Genomic DNA, 15,854 nt, shown 5'->3' on the forward strand with positions numbered 1-15,854 from the left:
AAAATCACATTGGTTTAAAATTAAGCGTTTAAAAGCAGTACACATTGTTAACAAATGCCGTGGACTTGAATGGTTGCACACAGATACTAAGTATTTTAAGCTACTTGTCTTTAAAATGTTCTGAATACAATTAAACTGAACTGTGCAGTACCTGTCACATTTTAATTATAACCTCAGATTATAGATGTAAGAAATGCCACCACCAACAATGTGTTATTGAGGGGTTTTTTGGTTCCCCACAGCACGGAAGTCAAAGAAGTTAGGGAAGCTAAAGGGTGTCAGCGAGGATGTGCAGGGCTCTAAGGATGGCCAAACTGCCACAGGAGGGGTTGGAGCCGGGTACCTGTCCTCAGAGAAGGAGCTCACAGCCAGCGCTGCCAATGCCCTGGTGCCCCTCGGACCTGGGGTCACACCTTTTCTGCCGCCCTCCATCTGCAGTGTGTTGGAGCTGATTGAGCCTGAAGACGTGTACTCTGGTTATGACAACACGCATCCCGACACCGCTGACCACATGCTGTCCAGTCTCAACCGCCTGGCCGGAAAGCAGATGGTACGCATGGTGAAGTGGGCCAAAGTACTTCCAGGTTAGTGACCACTAGAGCGGTGGGCCGAGTCCTAAATGCAGTGCACTCTTAAATATGTGTAAAGAAAATAAGGTGTGTAAATCACTTTTTTAAAGGTTATTTTTTTACGATGATTACGTTTTAGGTTGTACTACTAGTCACATTATTTGCCCCCCTGCTTTTAAAAGTCAATGAAAAGTTAAGGAAGGCTACTGTATAATCATTAGATTTAAATAGCATGTAAATCCCCAAAAAATTATATTTTTTGTGCAATACACTATATGTCTTTGGCCATGTAAATTATCATATCGATAATGACTTTATTGTTAAACATTGGAATTTAGTCAATTTTTTGGATGAGTCAGATAAAAGGGGAAATGGTAAAAACATCAGTCTAATAAATCAGGGGGAGTTTATTGTGTAATTTTGGACTTCAGGGGTTTAATATGCCTACATCGACTTACAGCAACACAGCTAGTTTTGTTAGGGCACACAGTTTTATTTAAAGTTTTAGGTCAGGAAATTATCCCGTAAAGCTTCAAGAAGATTAAAAAAGAGAATCCTATTTTACCATTTAAACAAATCAAGATTAAGATTCCCAAACAGAACTCATTTACATCTTTGTTGTCAGCTGTTATGTTAAACAGAAGATCTGATGTCTATTTAATATTTTTTCCCCAATAAACCAGAGCACTATAAGAAAATGTACTAAAAGGGATAAACAAGTTCCCCTAAAATGCCAGTCAGTGGGAGACATTGAAAGATGTCTCACAGGTAGCTCTTTGAGGCTGTTTAATTTGCTGTATTGCAAATATTTGATACCTCTACGGTGTCTGCTTGCCATATCCGGACATATAAATAGAAGGGGAGCCAGACAGAAGGGTCAAAATGAGTACCTTCGACTTTCAGATATGCCACTGCCTGCATTCAGCTAACATTTGGATGTACCAGGTCTAACACACAGGGGAACATGGAACAAAATTGTCAGTACCAGCAATATATTCTCATCAATGGGAGCTACATTATTAGCACATACTTTTCCGATGTCTAGATATCTCTAAAGTAGCCTGAACTTTGAACATTAAAGACATCAAACTCTATTAAGTACATATTTTCATTTTCAGCCAGCCCTGTACTGAATACACACAGTCAAGCCAGGGATTTGACATACCTTTTCTACAAATATACGTTTTACTAATTATTGTATTTTGCAAATTGACTTGCATATTGACTAAGATAGTCCCTAAGCTTTGATAAGTTGTTTACGTGTCCTCAGTTGGCCTATGTTTTGAATGAGGAAGAGTTTCTTGCCAGAGTTTGATTGAGAGGTTGGCAAGCTTCCGATTCAACTCTATTTTTGGAGTTCTATAGACAAGAAGCCAATAACTGGAGGCCTTGTAGGATTTGCATAAAACAAGAATGGGTGAATACTTAGTGGTTATCATGCCTAAACAAATATTGCCACAGAAAAGCAAACTGTAGCGAAGACACACTTTACCCAATACATGTGAAAACAGGTACACACAGCCAGTTCAAAAACTAAGTACAAATGCTACATTTTGTCAGCTACATTTAAACCAAGTGCTTTCTTTTCAACAGCTTCATCTGTTTCTGCTATGTGTCTTGTTTTTGTGTGTTAGGTTTTCGGAGCCTGCCCATTGAGGACCAAATCACCCTGATCCAGTACTCATGGATGTGTCTGTCCTCCTTTTGCCTCAGCTGGCGCTCCTACAAACACACCAATGGACAGATGCTCTACTTTGCCCCTGACCTCATCTTTGACGAGTAGGTCTTCACTTCCGAATCTGCAGTATACCGCACACACCACGCTGATGTTATTCAAGTGTGCCAGTCCGGACATTTAGCAGTGACCCAGATATTAAATATTTTTTTGTCATGCATAATGTATATGATCTTATTTTCAAAATGTAAAAGACGAGGTCACATCAGTTCCATTTCACCTGTTTTAAAGTACCAAGCACCAAAATAGAACATATATAATATAAAATACATTTGATGTCGTCTGATTCCCAAAACACAAACGTGTCTATTAGAGATGTGAGAAAGAATTATTAGTTTTTCAGAGTATATACTTAGTAGATACAGTTCAAAGCTATCCAAAGGCAAAAATGTTTTTTTTTGCGGTAATGAGGTTTTTAGGAAGTGGTGGTGTACTTAAAGCAAGGTTCATAATTTTGCACTTTATTTCTGGGACTTCGCGGGGAAGTACTTCTGTACGTTTTGCTGGTTTCTTAATTGCGTCAAGCACAGGCGATCAAAGCCTAGCCAGGGCAGTCAATGGTCCACTTGTACTGTGTTAATATGTTTGAACAGGGGAGCAACGTGGGCCTTTTCTCATTGAAGCTGTGGTGCATGACCGCTGATGAATTGAATGTAATAGAATTAATCAAAAATGAGAATAGCAGCCTCTGTAGGCACCCGCTGAAGAGGAGTGGGTTCAGTCAGGGGCAGGTTTGAAAGCTCCAACTAATAGCTTGTGTAAGTCAATGTCAGTGGGTCAGTTTGTCCCAAATAAACAAATAAATAAACAGCAGCGCAAATGCCATTGTGCAACACAGCTTCAGGCTCCGTGAGCCTGTGTTGTATCACAGTGAGCTTAGTACAGTTGGTAAAGCATTAGATTGCCACACCAGAGATCCCTTGATCCACTAATCAATTTAGTGCCAAGTGGATCACAGTTTATTAAGAACGACGTGTTTCCTTCTGTGACATGACAGCAGCTTTTGTAGAAAATCTTATTTTGTGATAGAGACTTGATGGTTTGCATCATTTCTGGGAGTTTAGTTGGGAATATGTTCTAGCAGAGGACAATATTGTTACACATGCATGTATATGACAAATTAATATGTACGTTTTACAGAGAAATTAAATTAAGTTTTTTTTGCTGTACAGTATGTTGCTGATGCTATATGTGAAGCATGATGAGCCTGGTACTCAGCTTGGCAGAGGTGATGAGATGTAGCCCGGTTGGAGATGGTGGTGGCCTGGATGTCACTGCCATCTCCATTGTGTCTTTTTGGGCCTGTTATCAGGTCGAGGTGTGTTGCTTGCTTGTTGTAAACGTACAGTATGTTGTTTTGTTCATTTTTAATTCTGTCAAAAAATGAGGACATTAGTCCAAAGCTTTGCTGATTCCACTCTTTAGAGGTTGGGCAGTTCATACTTGTTTCCATAGCTACTTAGTGCTTATTGACCCAGGGCATTAAGGCATTTATTGAATAGACTGTCTACTCACTTAGCTAGTAGAATGGAATCTGTCACTGATTGAGCGTAAATACTGCAAAGACAGATGTGCATTTTAGACTAAAGACAGAGCAAGCCTGCGCAATCTGTGTCATTTAGTCTTTGATGTGAAAACAGAAAACAAAGCTATTTGCCTAAAGGTTCTGGGCACTCACCCATGATTCAGTTAATGTACATGTTGGACAGGAACAATGTATCTCCTGTGTATAAAGCTAGAAATGATTCATGAAAAGCAACATATAGTATAAGTTATGCTCCTAAACCATTGACAGTAAGTTCTACTGGCCACAGACAGTTTACAGAAAAGATAAATAGCAAATAATGTTTTTATTATTTAGTTTAAAGACAGCACGCCCTGTTTGTGCCTTTACCATTGTTGAGTTTTTTTGTGTGAATATAGAGCATTTCTCTTTTACAGCCAAACAAATCCTTTCATTTTAGTCTATAGTTTAAACATGTACAGTCACAGACAGCAGTATGTAGTTGCCCTATTACTGGCTGACGACATAGACAGCAACCAGCGGTGGAAAGTACACTTCTAATGTCAGTTTGCAAGCTACATAGCTAATTAACTAGTCATTTGTAGCACAATGAAGAGCTTAACGTTTACCTTTAAATGTAAATGTCAGTCAGTGTCAGTCAGTTTAGATGCTATTCGGTCTGGTCGTTTTGTCAATACCGCTAACAAAACATTGTCCTTGGCTTGTGAACTGCCGTTACCAGCGCTAGATGAATTACATTGTGTCACTGTTCCCCTGCCAGCTCAGCTTTCAATCAAACACACACGTTGGCCCACCCACTCAGAGGCTTGAAGGCTAAAAAGCAGTTCTGATGTATCTCTGAAAAAGCTTTTCATCTTTCAATATTAAAAAATATGAAAACATTAAAAAAATATATATTTAGAGATGATATTTTACTGAAGACAATGACTCATTGTGATTTCAGGTAGACATTTCTGACAATAATATTGAGTTGGCTTCTTCCAGCCAAAAGTGAATCTTTCCTTTTTTTCCTCAGTTCTGAACTCCTTCCTGAATCTTTTACCATAGAAACAGAGACAGAGAGTGAGTTTAAGACCGAGAGAGAAACCGAGTGAGAGCAAGACAGAGATGGAGAGATGTAGACAGACGGGAAAAAGAAAGGGAGAAGGTGGGAAGGAGAGATTTCTGCCAGTTTTTTTTCTTTCTGACCCAAAACCAGCAGCTCATTTTGGGCAGTGATTCAGCTAAATTGATTTCAGGAAGAGAGTGCGAGATAGAGAAAGAGAGAGAGGGAGGAAGAGAACGTGGTGAGACTTTAGAAACTCCAGCCCAAAGTTGTATCAAATGATGTTATGCTGCACTTTGCGAAACTGCCCGCATACACAGTGCTGCTCGGCAGGGAAACAGGACTGCGTCTCTCCCAGACGTCACAGTTATTTAGTCAGGCCGACAGACAGCTGTACCACAGTAAATACTGTAGAATCTGTCTGATCATTATGCACTCATTTCCAATCGGCTGTTTTTGGTCTCTTCTACAAAATGTTTAGTCTAGTTGTTATCAGAGTGAAGTCTCCACCTTCCCTGCCTGTCTAATGATGTGGCTCCACTGTATTGTGGGTAAAGCCCCAAACTCTATTCAGTCAAGCTACACCACTTGCGTTTAATTACCGTAGTCTCATTGTGATGGTGACATATATTAAGGAGAAGTGGAATCTAAAGCCCCTGAATCTGAGGCATCTGCAGAGCACATTTTTGATTGGCTCATGCTTTACCCCTACTAATGTCCCTTTCCTGTTTTTGTGAACTATATGACGTTACCGAGATGATCTCGCTGATAAAATGTCTGTGAGAAAGAGAAGGGGAGTGAGAAAATGTTATGCGTGTCAAGCATGCTTGATTGCAATGCACACTTAATGATGTAATTTCGACACATGTATTCACATAAATCTGTTTAGTAAACATGAAAATCTCTGTGCTTGACATATATTCATGTCATTTCATTTCACCAGACATATGTTGTAAGTTAAACATCCTTAAGTGTGTTCAGGGTGACTAGGGTTAGATATGGGGTGTTACGTAGGCTGCCAAATCCTTAGAAAAGTGGCGCATTTGTGCTGTGATACTGCACTGCAATCTGGGGGGATTTGGTATTCTGCTCTTGGCCCAGACTAGCAGAATCCTCCTCTGCACTGTGTGGAAATATTGTTTTACTGGACTCCATTAGAAATGGAGTAAGGAAGTGAATGAGTAAGTTACAAATAAAAATGACATAAAATCAGAATGAGTGGGTAAATAAATGAATAGATGAGTGAGTACGGAGGATGGATTGTAACCAATACTTAAACAGGAGTTCTGAAAGAAATACTACTTTTTGTGAAGCTTGAAATGTTTCTCCTTCCTCTCTTTCTCCAGGGATCGCATGCAGCAGTCAGCCATGTACGACCTGTGTCTGGGCATGAGGCAAGTGAGCCTGGAGTTTCTACGACTGCAGCTAACCTACGACGAGTTCCTCTCCATGAAGGTCCTTCTGCTTCTCAGCACAGGTAAGCAGTAAGCTACAGGCACTGCAAGAGCACTTACTTATTCATTATATACCCACCTGCTTACACTGCTTTTTTCTCTCCCTGCAAGCACAAATTACTTATGGCATCATGAAATGTAATTTGAAAATAACTTATTTAAAAAAGTAGTATGTAGTCAACATCAATTCCAAACAAGAATGGCTTCATCTTTTAGTGTATCCATAATTAAAACTGACTAAATTACGAACAATAACACTAACAATGTAAATGTGAAAAACTTGAACGTCCTGGCACTGGCCACTACTAATAGAGATCGCTGTTCAATACCACTCTAGACCACCCTTGTGCCCGATTACAGCTGCCACATTTCATTGCAATGACTGAAGTGCACTGTCCCAGTTAGGGCCGACCATGCAAATATCATTTTTTAAGCAACTCCCGTCTTTGAGAGGTGGATGCATCGGATTTCTTCAGATGCTGCATTCAAAGTCATCCCAACAGAGTTCATGTGGGATTATTCAACGTTTTTGAGACTGCCAGGTCGTCTTAAAATTATTTCTGGATTAATCTTGCTCCATGGCCGGGAGCGTTTTCTAGTTGAAAGTACCAACTTCTTGTGAGAACATGTTGCCCAAAAATGGATAGTCTGCTGTGATACTCATCATGTAAATGTGGGACTCAAACTAGTGTGCTCTGCGATTTACGCTGCACCCTGATTCAACCTTTATACTGGTGCAGTCGGAAGCAGAATTCATCAGAATCAACATTCTGCTCATGTTTTAAATCCACTGATAATCTGCGGTTTATTGTGAACAGGAGATACAGTATGTGTTTGTCTGGGAAATGCATTGAAAAGGTGTATTCTGTTCTGTTCTGTTCCATCCACCACACACGTTTGAGACCGTTTTGGCAGTGATCGTCCGTACCGGCCTTCCCGGCACCCATGATTTTGTCTTTTTAAAGTCTGTTAGATTATCATTCTTGGTAATCCATACAATGCATAACAAGTGTGGAAAATAGACTTGGTGTTGCATACACCAAGTTTGTGTAGCGACAACTATATGCTAACAAAAAAAGGGAGCAGTGATTTCTGAGTGAAGGCTACTCTGTATTATATTTTTTAACTTTCTGAATTGCCCATGGAGAAACAGAATATGTCTATCACTCACTAGAGGAAGGTCCCACTGTGTTGCCACTCTCAGCCAAACTGCGCCCACAGGCACTGCAGCTTCACAGAGAGGACGTGTTGGACCAGGTTGCTCAGTTGGAAACTGAAAGCACTGGTTTTTCCACCACCTCAACACCGTGTGAGCTGCTGCTGTCATTTCAAGAGGAACAATTAAATATTCCTTGATGGCAGCTGTGTAACAACTACACCGACCACACCCGCTTGCAACTAATAAAAAGATCATCACAAAGCTTAGAACCACACTGGGACACAGGAGACATGCTGCAGTCTAGCATTCATGCATGTCTACGTGGGAACCCTTATCGGTGTGTGATTTGTTTGTGTCAATCAATATTTAGAGAGAGAGGCAGATGAGGATGGGAGGGAGAGTTGAGTAAGAATAGTGGTGAGTTTTTCGGCTTTTTGAAGAGTCTGCATGCTGGCCAAACTTCAAACTCTTTGAACTTTAGCACCATTTACAATCAGTGGAAATATTCATTGGCAGTTAGAGGCCTCTGAAAGGGGTGTTTGAATGCTGGATTCAGATGGGCAAAAACGCAACCTTGGTCAAATTAACTTCATTTTAGCATCACAGGTTCTTCAATTTGACATTTACATTTTGCCCTATTAACTGACACCATTATCCAGAATGAGTAATAATTTGTGCATACAGTAGAATGAGTTAATAGTTCTGTATCATTACCATTACAAACAATTGATGGTCGAAGCTGCTCAGACATTGTAGCAAGTATGTCAGTGGCTTTGAACTAGTCATGTAGATCCAATTTCAATCCACTATCCATAAGTAATACAAGTTAATGTTTTCAATGATTGGTGGGTTGTACTTACAGTAGCACATACTGTATGTAGAGTAGAAAGTATGTCTGTCAGTAGATTATTAAACATACAATAAGGTTGGTACAATAATATAGCATAAGGTTGGTTTGACTTTATAGTACAGGGACATATGGAAGAGTTGGAGATGGAATGCATTCTCCAGACAAAAAAACTCAGTGTTGTTGAGTCATCTGGAAGCAGGAGAGCTCCAGCCGGACTTCAGCTATTGGCTGTTGGGAGAGAGGAGGAAGAGAAAGACTACAGAGGAGAAGAGAAAGACTACAGAGGAGAAGAGAAACTAAGAGGGAAAAGGGAGATTTAAAGAGTGAAATTAGACTAATGTTGACAGTAAGAGCATGTGTTGGTGAGAAAGAGACAGGTGCATAGCTATGGGGAGAAAAGAAAGAAAATACAAAGGGGGTTGGCAGAGCTGGTCCTTCTGTTGCTGCGGCCTCCCTCTCTTCTCCTCACTGGTCCTCTGGAGGTTTTCCAGAGAGTCCTGCTGTACTTAATAAAGGCCAGTCAAGTGCCAGGCAATGCTCCAAGACCTGCTATTTTTCTTTACTTCCTTCAAACCCAGAGATGGTATTTTGAAGGAGAGGGTACGGATAAAAGAAGCTGGTATACAGAACTGAACCAGTGAATTCAAGGTGCTTCAATCTGCTCCAGTTACTTAATTTATTCAAAATATAGCCCTAACATATAAAGAGAGAAGGGGAAGAAAATATTCATTGAGTGCTTTGTTTTTTAATGTGCAGCAGATTAATTCCTGTACTCTATAGAGGCTTGATAAGCATTTCAGCAAAAGCATTTCTTCTTTTTTGTAGTACTTCAGGAAGCTCTCTTCGTTACATCCATTCAGAGGTAATGCGCTGGCCTTGTGGAAGGAGAAGCGGCAGAAATGTTTACAGAGGAGTTGTCAGAACTTGTCAGCTGAGCAAGTACTATGGAGTCTCTGAGTGTGTGTGTGTATGCCTTTAGGCTGATTTGAAAAATGTTGCATTACAGCAGAGAGAGAAAGAGAGAGACAGAGAAAGAGAGAGAGAAAAGAGAGAAGGGCTGTTATTCCTTTCTGACTTTGGCTAAGGTTTCATTGAGCCTGTGGCATCTCATGACCCTGTTTGGATTGGGTACAGGAGCGTTGGCCTGCACAAGCCAGTTACACTCCTCACCTACACACGAGTAGATAATATTGCTAGATTATCTCCATTTTTCGATTGTTCTCCTATAGCCTCAGTTCCATTTCAAAAGCCTGTTCATTTTAAATCATTCAATCATTTGTTTTCAGTCTATCCAGTCATTACTTTTCTTGGGTGATGTTTAGATTCAAATTTCCTGATAGACAATGCTTTCTTTAATTGTTACAGTAGTCATGCTCAGGGCTAGTTGTAGAAATGACCTAATGAAAGTTATATATCTTAAATCTCTGTCAGTTTGGTATGTTCCAGCAACCTAGAGCAGGAAGCTGCATGTCCTTCAACGACACACATGCTAAGGGCATCTCCTAGCTACGTGAGTTATGTTTGCCTCTTTGTGGTATGTGCATTTAGAAAGAGAGCTTTCCTGGGCTTTTGGTACAATAATGCAGCTGCACGAAATATAACCTAGTTGAAAAGGCTCTACACCTGCAGTGAGCATCCATTTTAAAGCAATGGAGGCTATATAAATGTCCTATTTTGGGGCCGTTCATGGCAACGCCAGGTCGGTTTCTAATCAAGGCGTATGTGGGTCAGTGGGGGGGAAACAAAAGGTCTCTGGGTCTGGGCGGCCCTGGGATTTAGCACATTCTCACCATGTCAGACATGAAATAAAGTGCAGAAATCCCAGTCTTTGCGCCCGGGTCCAATTTGTTTTCATATCTGCTTTCCTCTGCCTCATATGACATGCTTGAAGGTGATTGTGCATCAAAGTACAGTGAAGAGAACAACATAGAAAGAGACAGATAGAGCAGACGTGATGAAGCTAGACAAACACACACTCTTAGATTTATTGACCTACAATGATCTGTTCTCAAAAAGATTCAATAATAACTGACATGAAGCAGGCTTTTGCTTATGGCTATTCAATCTGCAGGAATCACAACAGGTCCTGTCAGTTGCTGCTTTTTGCTAGTGGCAAACGTACTCAAGAAGCACATGATTTAGTTTTTAAAGGAAAGCCATTCAAACCATTATGGGTCCGAATTTCACATTCTGCTGAACAATATATTTTTGTAAGTTTTTAAAAACACTATAAAAATGTACGAGACATTAAAACCACCGTCTATTCGACCATTATTTTTCTTTACTATAGCTTTTGACATGGGATTCAGAGCTTCTTTGGGCTTTCTTCACTGATGAAACATGAATGACTAATAGCTATTTGTCAGAGAGGTGAACCTCACTGCAGGATGAGATACCATCTATCAACAGAAAATGAACTGGCAACTATTATCAAATTAATCCTTGAAGTAATTTTTAGCTTTTGTTTCTCAATTATATTTATATCATGCGATTGTATACTGAATATGTGGCCGTTGGTGGGACAACACAACATTTTATAGACTAAACAAGTAATCGAAAAAATAATCAACGGATCAAATAATGAAAATTATCAGAATTTGCAGCCCTAAACCACAAAAAAAAAAGTATTACGTTTTGTATCTGTATCTGAATCTGTATCCATTTTACCTGGCTAATTATTAACACTTATTAAGTTGGAGTGGGAGATATGTATACATTCTTCAGCCATGGTGTAGTTAATGTTATATTGTGATAGAGTTATGTTTCTGGGAATTGAATTAGAAGCTGTTGATGGGTAAATAACTTGAACGGAATGCCTGCTTTTGTCTAATAGACAATTAAATATCTTACAAATCGAGGTACAGTACTTCAGCAACTCTATGCAAAAATCATGTTACCATAAAGCATTCCCACTCATTGATTTGCAGCATTGCCTTACATGGCCTAACACAGTGGCATTAAAGGCATAGCTGCTTTGGTAGAATTGTACCTCGTGGTATACTGTATATCGTCATATCTTAGTCTTGGCTGAAGGACAACAAGGCGTTCCCTCAGACTGATTTGAGGTGTGCTCTTTTAGAGGCGAGGTGTTTCTTATTCTGGTAGCCAGCAGCTGAATGTCTTTTAGTGATTTGGCAGACTTCCACATCTGTGACTTTGTTCTACTGCACAGTGAGGGAGAACAAGTAAGTGATAGAGGAAGACATTGTAGACATTTTGATACATCCCCTTGGTGCAGTGTCTGTATCTCATTCTTCACTCCTTTTTTATTTAAAGTGCATTGTTGCCACCATCCAAATCATAATGATGGGAATGGAGGTTGCAGTTATTTAACAGTTCTGGTTATTGAACAAACAGCTTGATGCATGAGGTTTGGTTGACAAAATCATTAAGCTCCTAGGGCTGCCGCCTGAAAGTCGATGAGTCGAATCATCTGTCGGTGACCTTTCAGCGGAGAAGGGAAACAATATTTTCACCTCTATATGAAACTGTGACGGCTTGCATTTGACCCCATTTGACTTTTTTGAATGTGGAATCATCACTGTAACACATGCCAATGGATTAACAGATAGCCAGACAGTTTATAAGAAGTAAAAGAAACAAATGTTCAAATCTTATCTGTATTGATTTTTCTTTTGCTGTCACTGTTGCTAAGATAACTTTTAATCAATGCCTTCCAGTAGCTCAGTTGGCTTCCATGAATCAGTCGCTACACATGAAAACAAATTACTTCTTGAAATGGTGAAAGTGGTTGTAATGACTTGCTAAATAAACTCAGATTGTCAACTCAGGAAAATTGTCAGAAAAAAGGCCATGGTGTGGGAGTTGGAGCGTAATTCACTGAACCTCTAATTACCCTTTAGACAGTTGAACATTTCAACATGTAAGGAACACACTGACGTCTGCATGTGGCTTAGCCAATTAACTGCAAATGCTGTTTAATGTGCAATTTCTACCTTACATTTTGTGACTTATACAGACTAATTTCTGTATGGTAGGAAAGCTAAGTCAGAGAAACTTGGAAGTAGAGAAAGGTAAACCATAAGAGTGAGCTTTCAGTAATTAATCAGTAAAAACTAACTTTGACACCTAAGAATTAGTGGTTGGATACCGAAAAGTAACTCTTTTATTTTTTTTTTCAATAAATCAGGTAGTCTTATTAAAATCATGAGCCCAGACTTCTTCTTTTTTTTTTTTTTTTTTTTTTACAGTTTTTACATAATTTATTTACTATTATTTGTCCTTTAGGTTTATTTACGTTAGGTTTATTACATTAATTTATAACATTGCTCGCAATGGCTTTTTACAACCAGAGATATTAAAGTGATAACTACCTCTGTGTAAACAGCAACACTTTTGATGGTTGAGACCATCTCAAAGTGGTCATACTGCCCAACTCTACATCCAACTAAATGTCTATTGTGAATGATTATAGTCTTCCAGATCCATCGGTAAAGGTTTTTCGAAAATGTAAATCTACCGGTATAGACTAACAAACTGCCCGGTATCCACACAAACCTCATATCAGTTGTTTTTTGAGTCAATATTGGATCATAACACTTAAACCCAGATTGTTGTCCACTCAATAAATCCAGTTGATGACAGAAGAATTGGTTTTGTTCCCCAGTTCCCAAAGAGGGTCTGAAGAACCAGGCGGCATTCGAGGAGATGAGGGTTAATTACATTAAGGAGCTCCGGCGTTCAGTGGGAAAAGCAACCAACAACTCTGGCCAAACCTGGCAGCGCTTCTTCCAGCTCACCAAGCTACTGGACGCCATGCATGATGTAAGTACCCTTGCCCTGTCTGCCTCCTATGCCAAGGGCCTACAGGACAGCACAGGCTTCCCTTGGCAGCCTATCGGTAAGCCATGTCTTCACACACGAAGCGTGGGGTCCAGTGGCACTTTGGGGCTTCTAATATCCCTGGATGTGTTTTGAGTAAAATGGCATCATAGTGGATTAGGATAATGCATTTACTTAGCGGTTCAATGGTGCTGGGACTTGGTATAAGGATTATTTCATCCCAATCTCTCCCTACGGGGGAGGTAGTTTTGGAAAAGGCAGTGACCAGCCTGTATTGGTGAATGGAACAGAAGGGGATCAATGCCAGCTCACAGTTTATTGGAGCAGAGTACTCAATGGGCACTGTAGTAAATGTGCTAAATCACTATTCTTTTTTCTTTCTTTTGCATGGATCAACCGGTATGTGGCATAACAACAGTGTAGGCAAAGCCCTATTAATTGAGAGTCAGCAAGCGAGGGGTCACGGAGATTATTGGACACTGAGTAATCGGGGCTAGTGCTGAAGATATGACCCTAGAAGAGGGCTGTCTAGAAAAAAATCAGTGGTGCCCCCAAGCGAGCTGAAAAGAATTGTAAAGGGGTCAGTGCCAAACCCAAATGTAAACACATGCAAATATGAAACTCATATGAATATACAGTAATGTACTTCAATTCTCACATTTATAGAAAAAGTTCACATATGAGTTTTAACATCCTATACAAATTACAAAAAACTACTACTATGGTTTTTTTCTCATCAAACTGTGTGTCTGTGTTGTCCAGCTGGTGGGGAACCTGTTGGACTTCTGTTTCTACACCTTTCGTGAGTCCCAGGCCCTGAAGGTGGAGTTCCCAGAAATGTTGGTGGAGATCATCAGTGACCAGATACCAAAGGTGGAGTCAGGCCTCACTCACACAATCTTCTTCCACAAGAAGTGACTCACTTAGCAGTCGGGACAGAAGAGGCATAAATAACTGGAAGAGAGGAGGAAGAAGTTCAAGATGAGAAGATGTGCGAAAATAAGGCCAGACGAGTTGGCTCGCACCCGGTCGCCCAGTATGCCAGCGTCCTCGCCTTAGATGGGAAAAGTCAAGTGACGCGGTGACAGAATTTATAAGGGGAGAACTGATTTGACCCCGCAGTCACCGCGAGGGTGGTCAGAGCTGCGAATAGTTCATGGAGCCGAGCGTGACACGCTGAGAAGGACTTGAGATAAATGTGACAAAGCATCCTGAAGTACCCCACCCCGTGCCCCCCTTGCCCCAAAGACGATAACACTATTTTCTATGGAGATAAAGCCATACAGTTCTTAGGATGCGCTAGATACAGTCACTGCGTTCGCACACGCACACAGTAGTGGGAAATTGATACACATGCTGTCCACATGCCTTCACACGAATGCACAGATGCACTCCACATGCACTAAAATCAGATTCCCTTACAAATCTAGAGAGCAAGTCTTTGCAAATATGTAATGTGGCTTATGCAGTCTTTGACACATAATAGCACTATGAGATTTTAAAAAGATATGCTAATACTTAGATTTCGCTTTGCAGTGTAGCAGCATACTGCAAGACTACAGGGCAAAGGATATTATGAGGAGGCAGACATTCTAGACTGTAAGGTGAAAGGTCTATTTGAATATAATCCAAGGGCTATACCAGCATCATCATAAGTTAAATAGTTACATTAAATCTAAAAAGTCCAATTTTGAATCAATCAGTCATAACAGCCATCATAAACATTCACATACTGAGTTTTTTAAATTCAATTATGTAGTAAAACAATCAAAACTAATATGCAAACGTCCAAAGCTAAGGCTGTCAAATTAAAAAAATGTTTCTCTTGTGTAAAGAAATCTTGCACATGAAGCTCCCATGTCATAAAGTCGTTATTTTAGACGTCGTGTAGAATTAAGACAATACTGATAAGCGATTTTACCTTTGTGCAAAAATGGTCACTAGTGTCACAGGATGGAAAACATCATGCATTTACGGAAATAATTTCGGTAGAGTCCGCTGGTAATGGATTTGACTGAGGTGCATCCATAGTAATTGTGTTTTGTGTTATCTCCAGAGCAGCTGTCCAAATGTCTGTTTTTACTCACAATGAAGCAAAACCAGCCCTTTGTGAACCGACACTTATCTACTCTTCCCAGAAATAATAAAAAGCGTTTTATAAAAGTGTGTTGCAAAGGTTTAGTTTTTGACAAGCCAGTCATTTTTCATTAAGGTGCTTCATTTTTACAAAGCCAGGCAAAGCATAACATGTACAGTAACGCGTAGACAGTCCACACTGTACAATACACTTATATGGACATGCAGTTTAAACACATACTCTGTAAAGTTGATATAATCCAAAATGGAGCATTACTCTGCAGTGCTTACAGCAAACGGCTAATGTATCAAAAACCAGGCAGGTGTGTATAGGTATTAACAAATTCTTAAAACAAATTCTATTCAGCGGTTGTACAGAAGATGTTTTGAGGTACATGTGGATGAATGCTTGATGAAGAACTGTTGGTACTGTATTATCATATTTCCTAATTTAGTTGATTTCCTTACTCTAATCATTGGGCCAAGTACTACTATTTTAGGTATGGAAGGCCCAGTCGTCTGGACCATTAACTTTTCTCACACCCCACTGGTTTTTGGGTAGTTGTGGAATACTACTATGATGCTACTGAAAAGCGATAGAGCCGCTAGATGAGAAAACAGTGGGGGCGTCTGGTGAT

At 40.0% G+C, this 15,854-nt stretch overlaps 1 protein-coding gene across 1 annotated transcript in view; it reads left to right on the forward strand.

The window, feature by feature from the left end:
- nr3c2 (nuclear receptor subfamily 3, group C, member 2) overlaps window positions 1–15,306 on the forward strand; it is a 68,103-nt gene extending 52,797 nt beyond the window's left edge. Inside the window, exons 4-8 of the mRNA XM_034857631.1 lie at window positions 243–584; window positions 2,204–2,348; window positions 6,221–6,351; window positions 12,965–13,122; window positions 13,903–15,306. Coding sequence (XP_034713522.1) covers window positions 243–584; window positions 2,204–2,348; window positions 6,221–6,351; window positions 12,965–13,122; window positions 13,903–14,058 — 932 coding nt within the window. The 3' untranslated portion in view covers window positions 14,059–15,306. The remainder of the gene's footprint in view (window positions 1–242; window positions 585–2,203; window positions 2,349–6,220; window positions 6,352–12,964; window positions 13,123–13,902) is intronic.
- The last annotated feature ends 548 nt before the right edge of the window (window positions 15,307–15,854 follow it).

This window comes from Etheostoma cragini, chromosome 2, assembly GCF_013103735.1.
Source record: "Etheostoma cragini isolate CJK2018 chromosome 2, CSU_Ecrag_1.0, whole genome shotgun sequence".
Lineage (NCBI taxonomy): Eukaryota > Metazoa > Chordata > Actinopteri > Perciformes > Percidae > Etheostoma > Etheostoma cragini.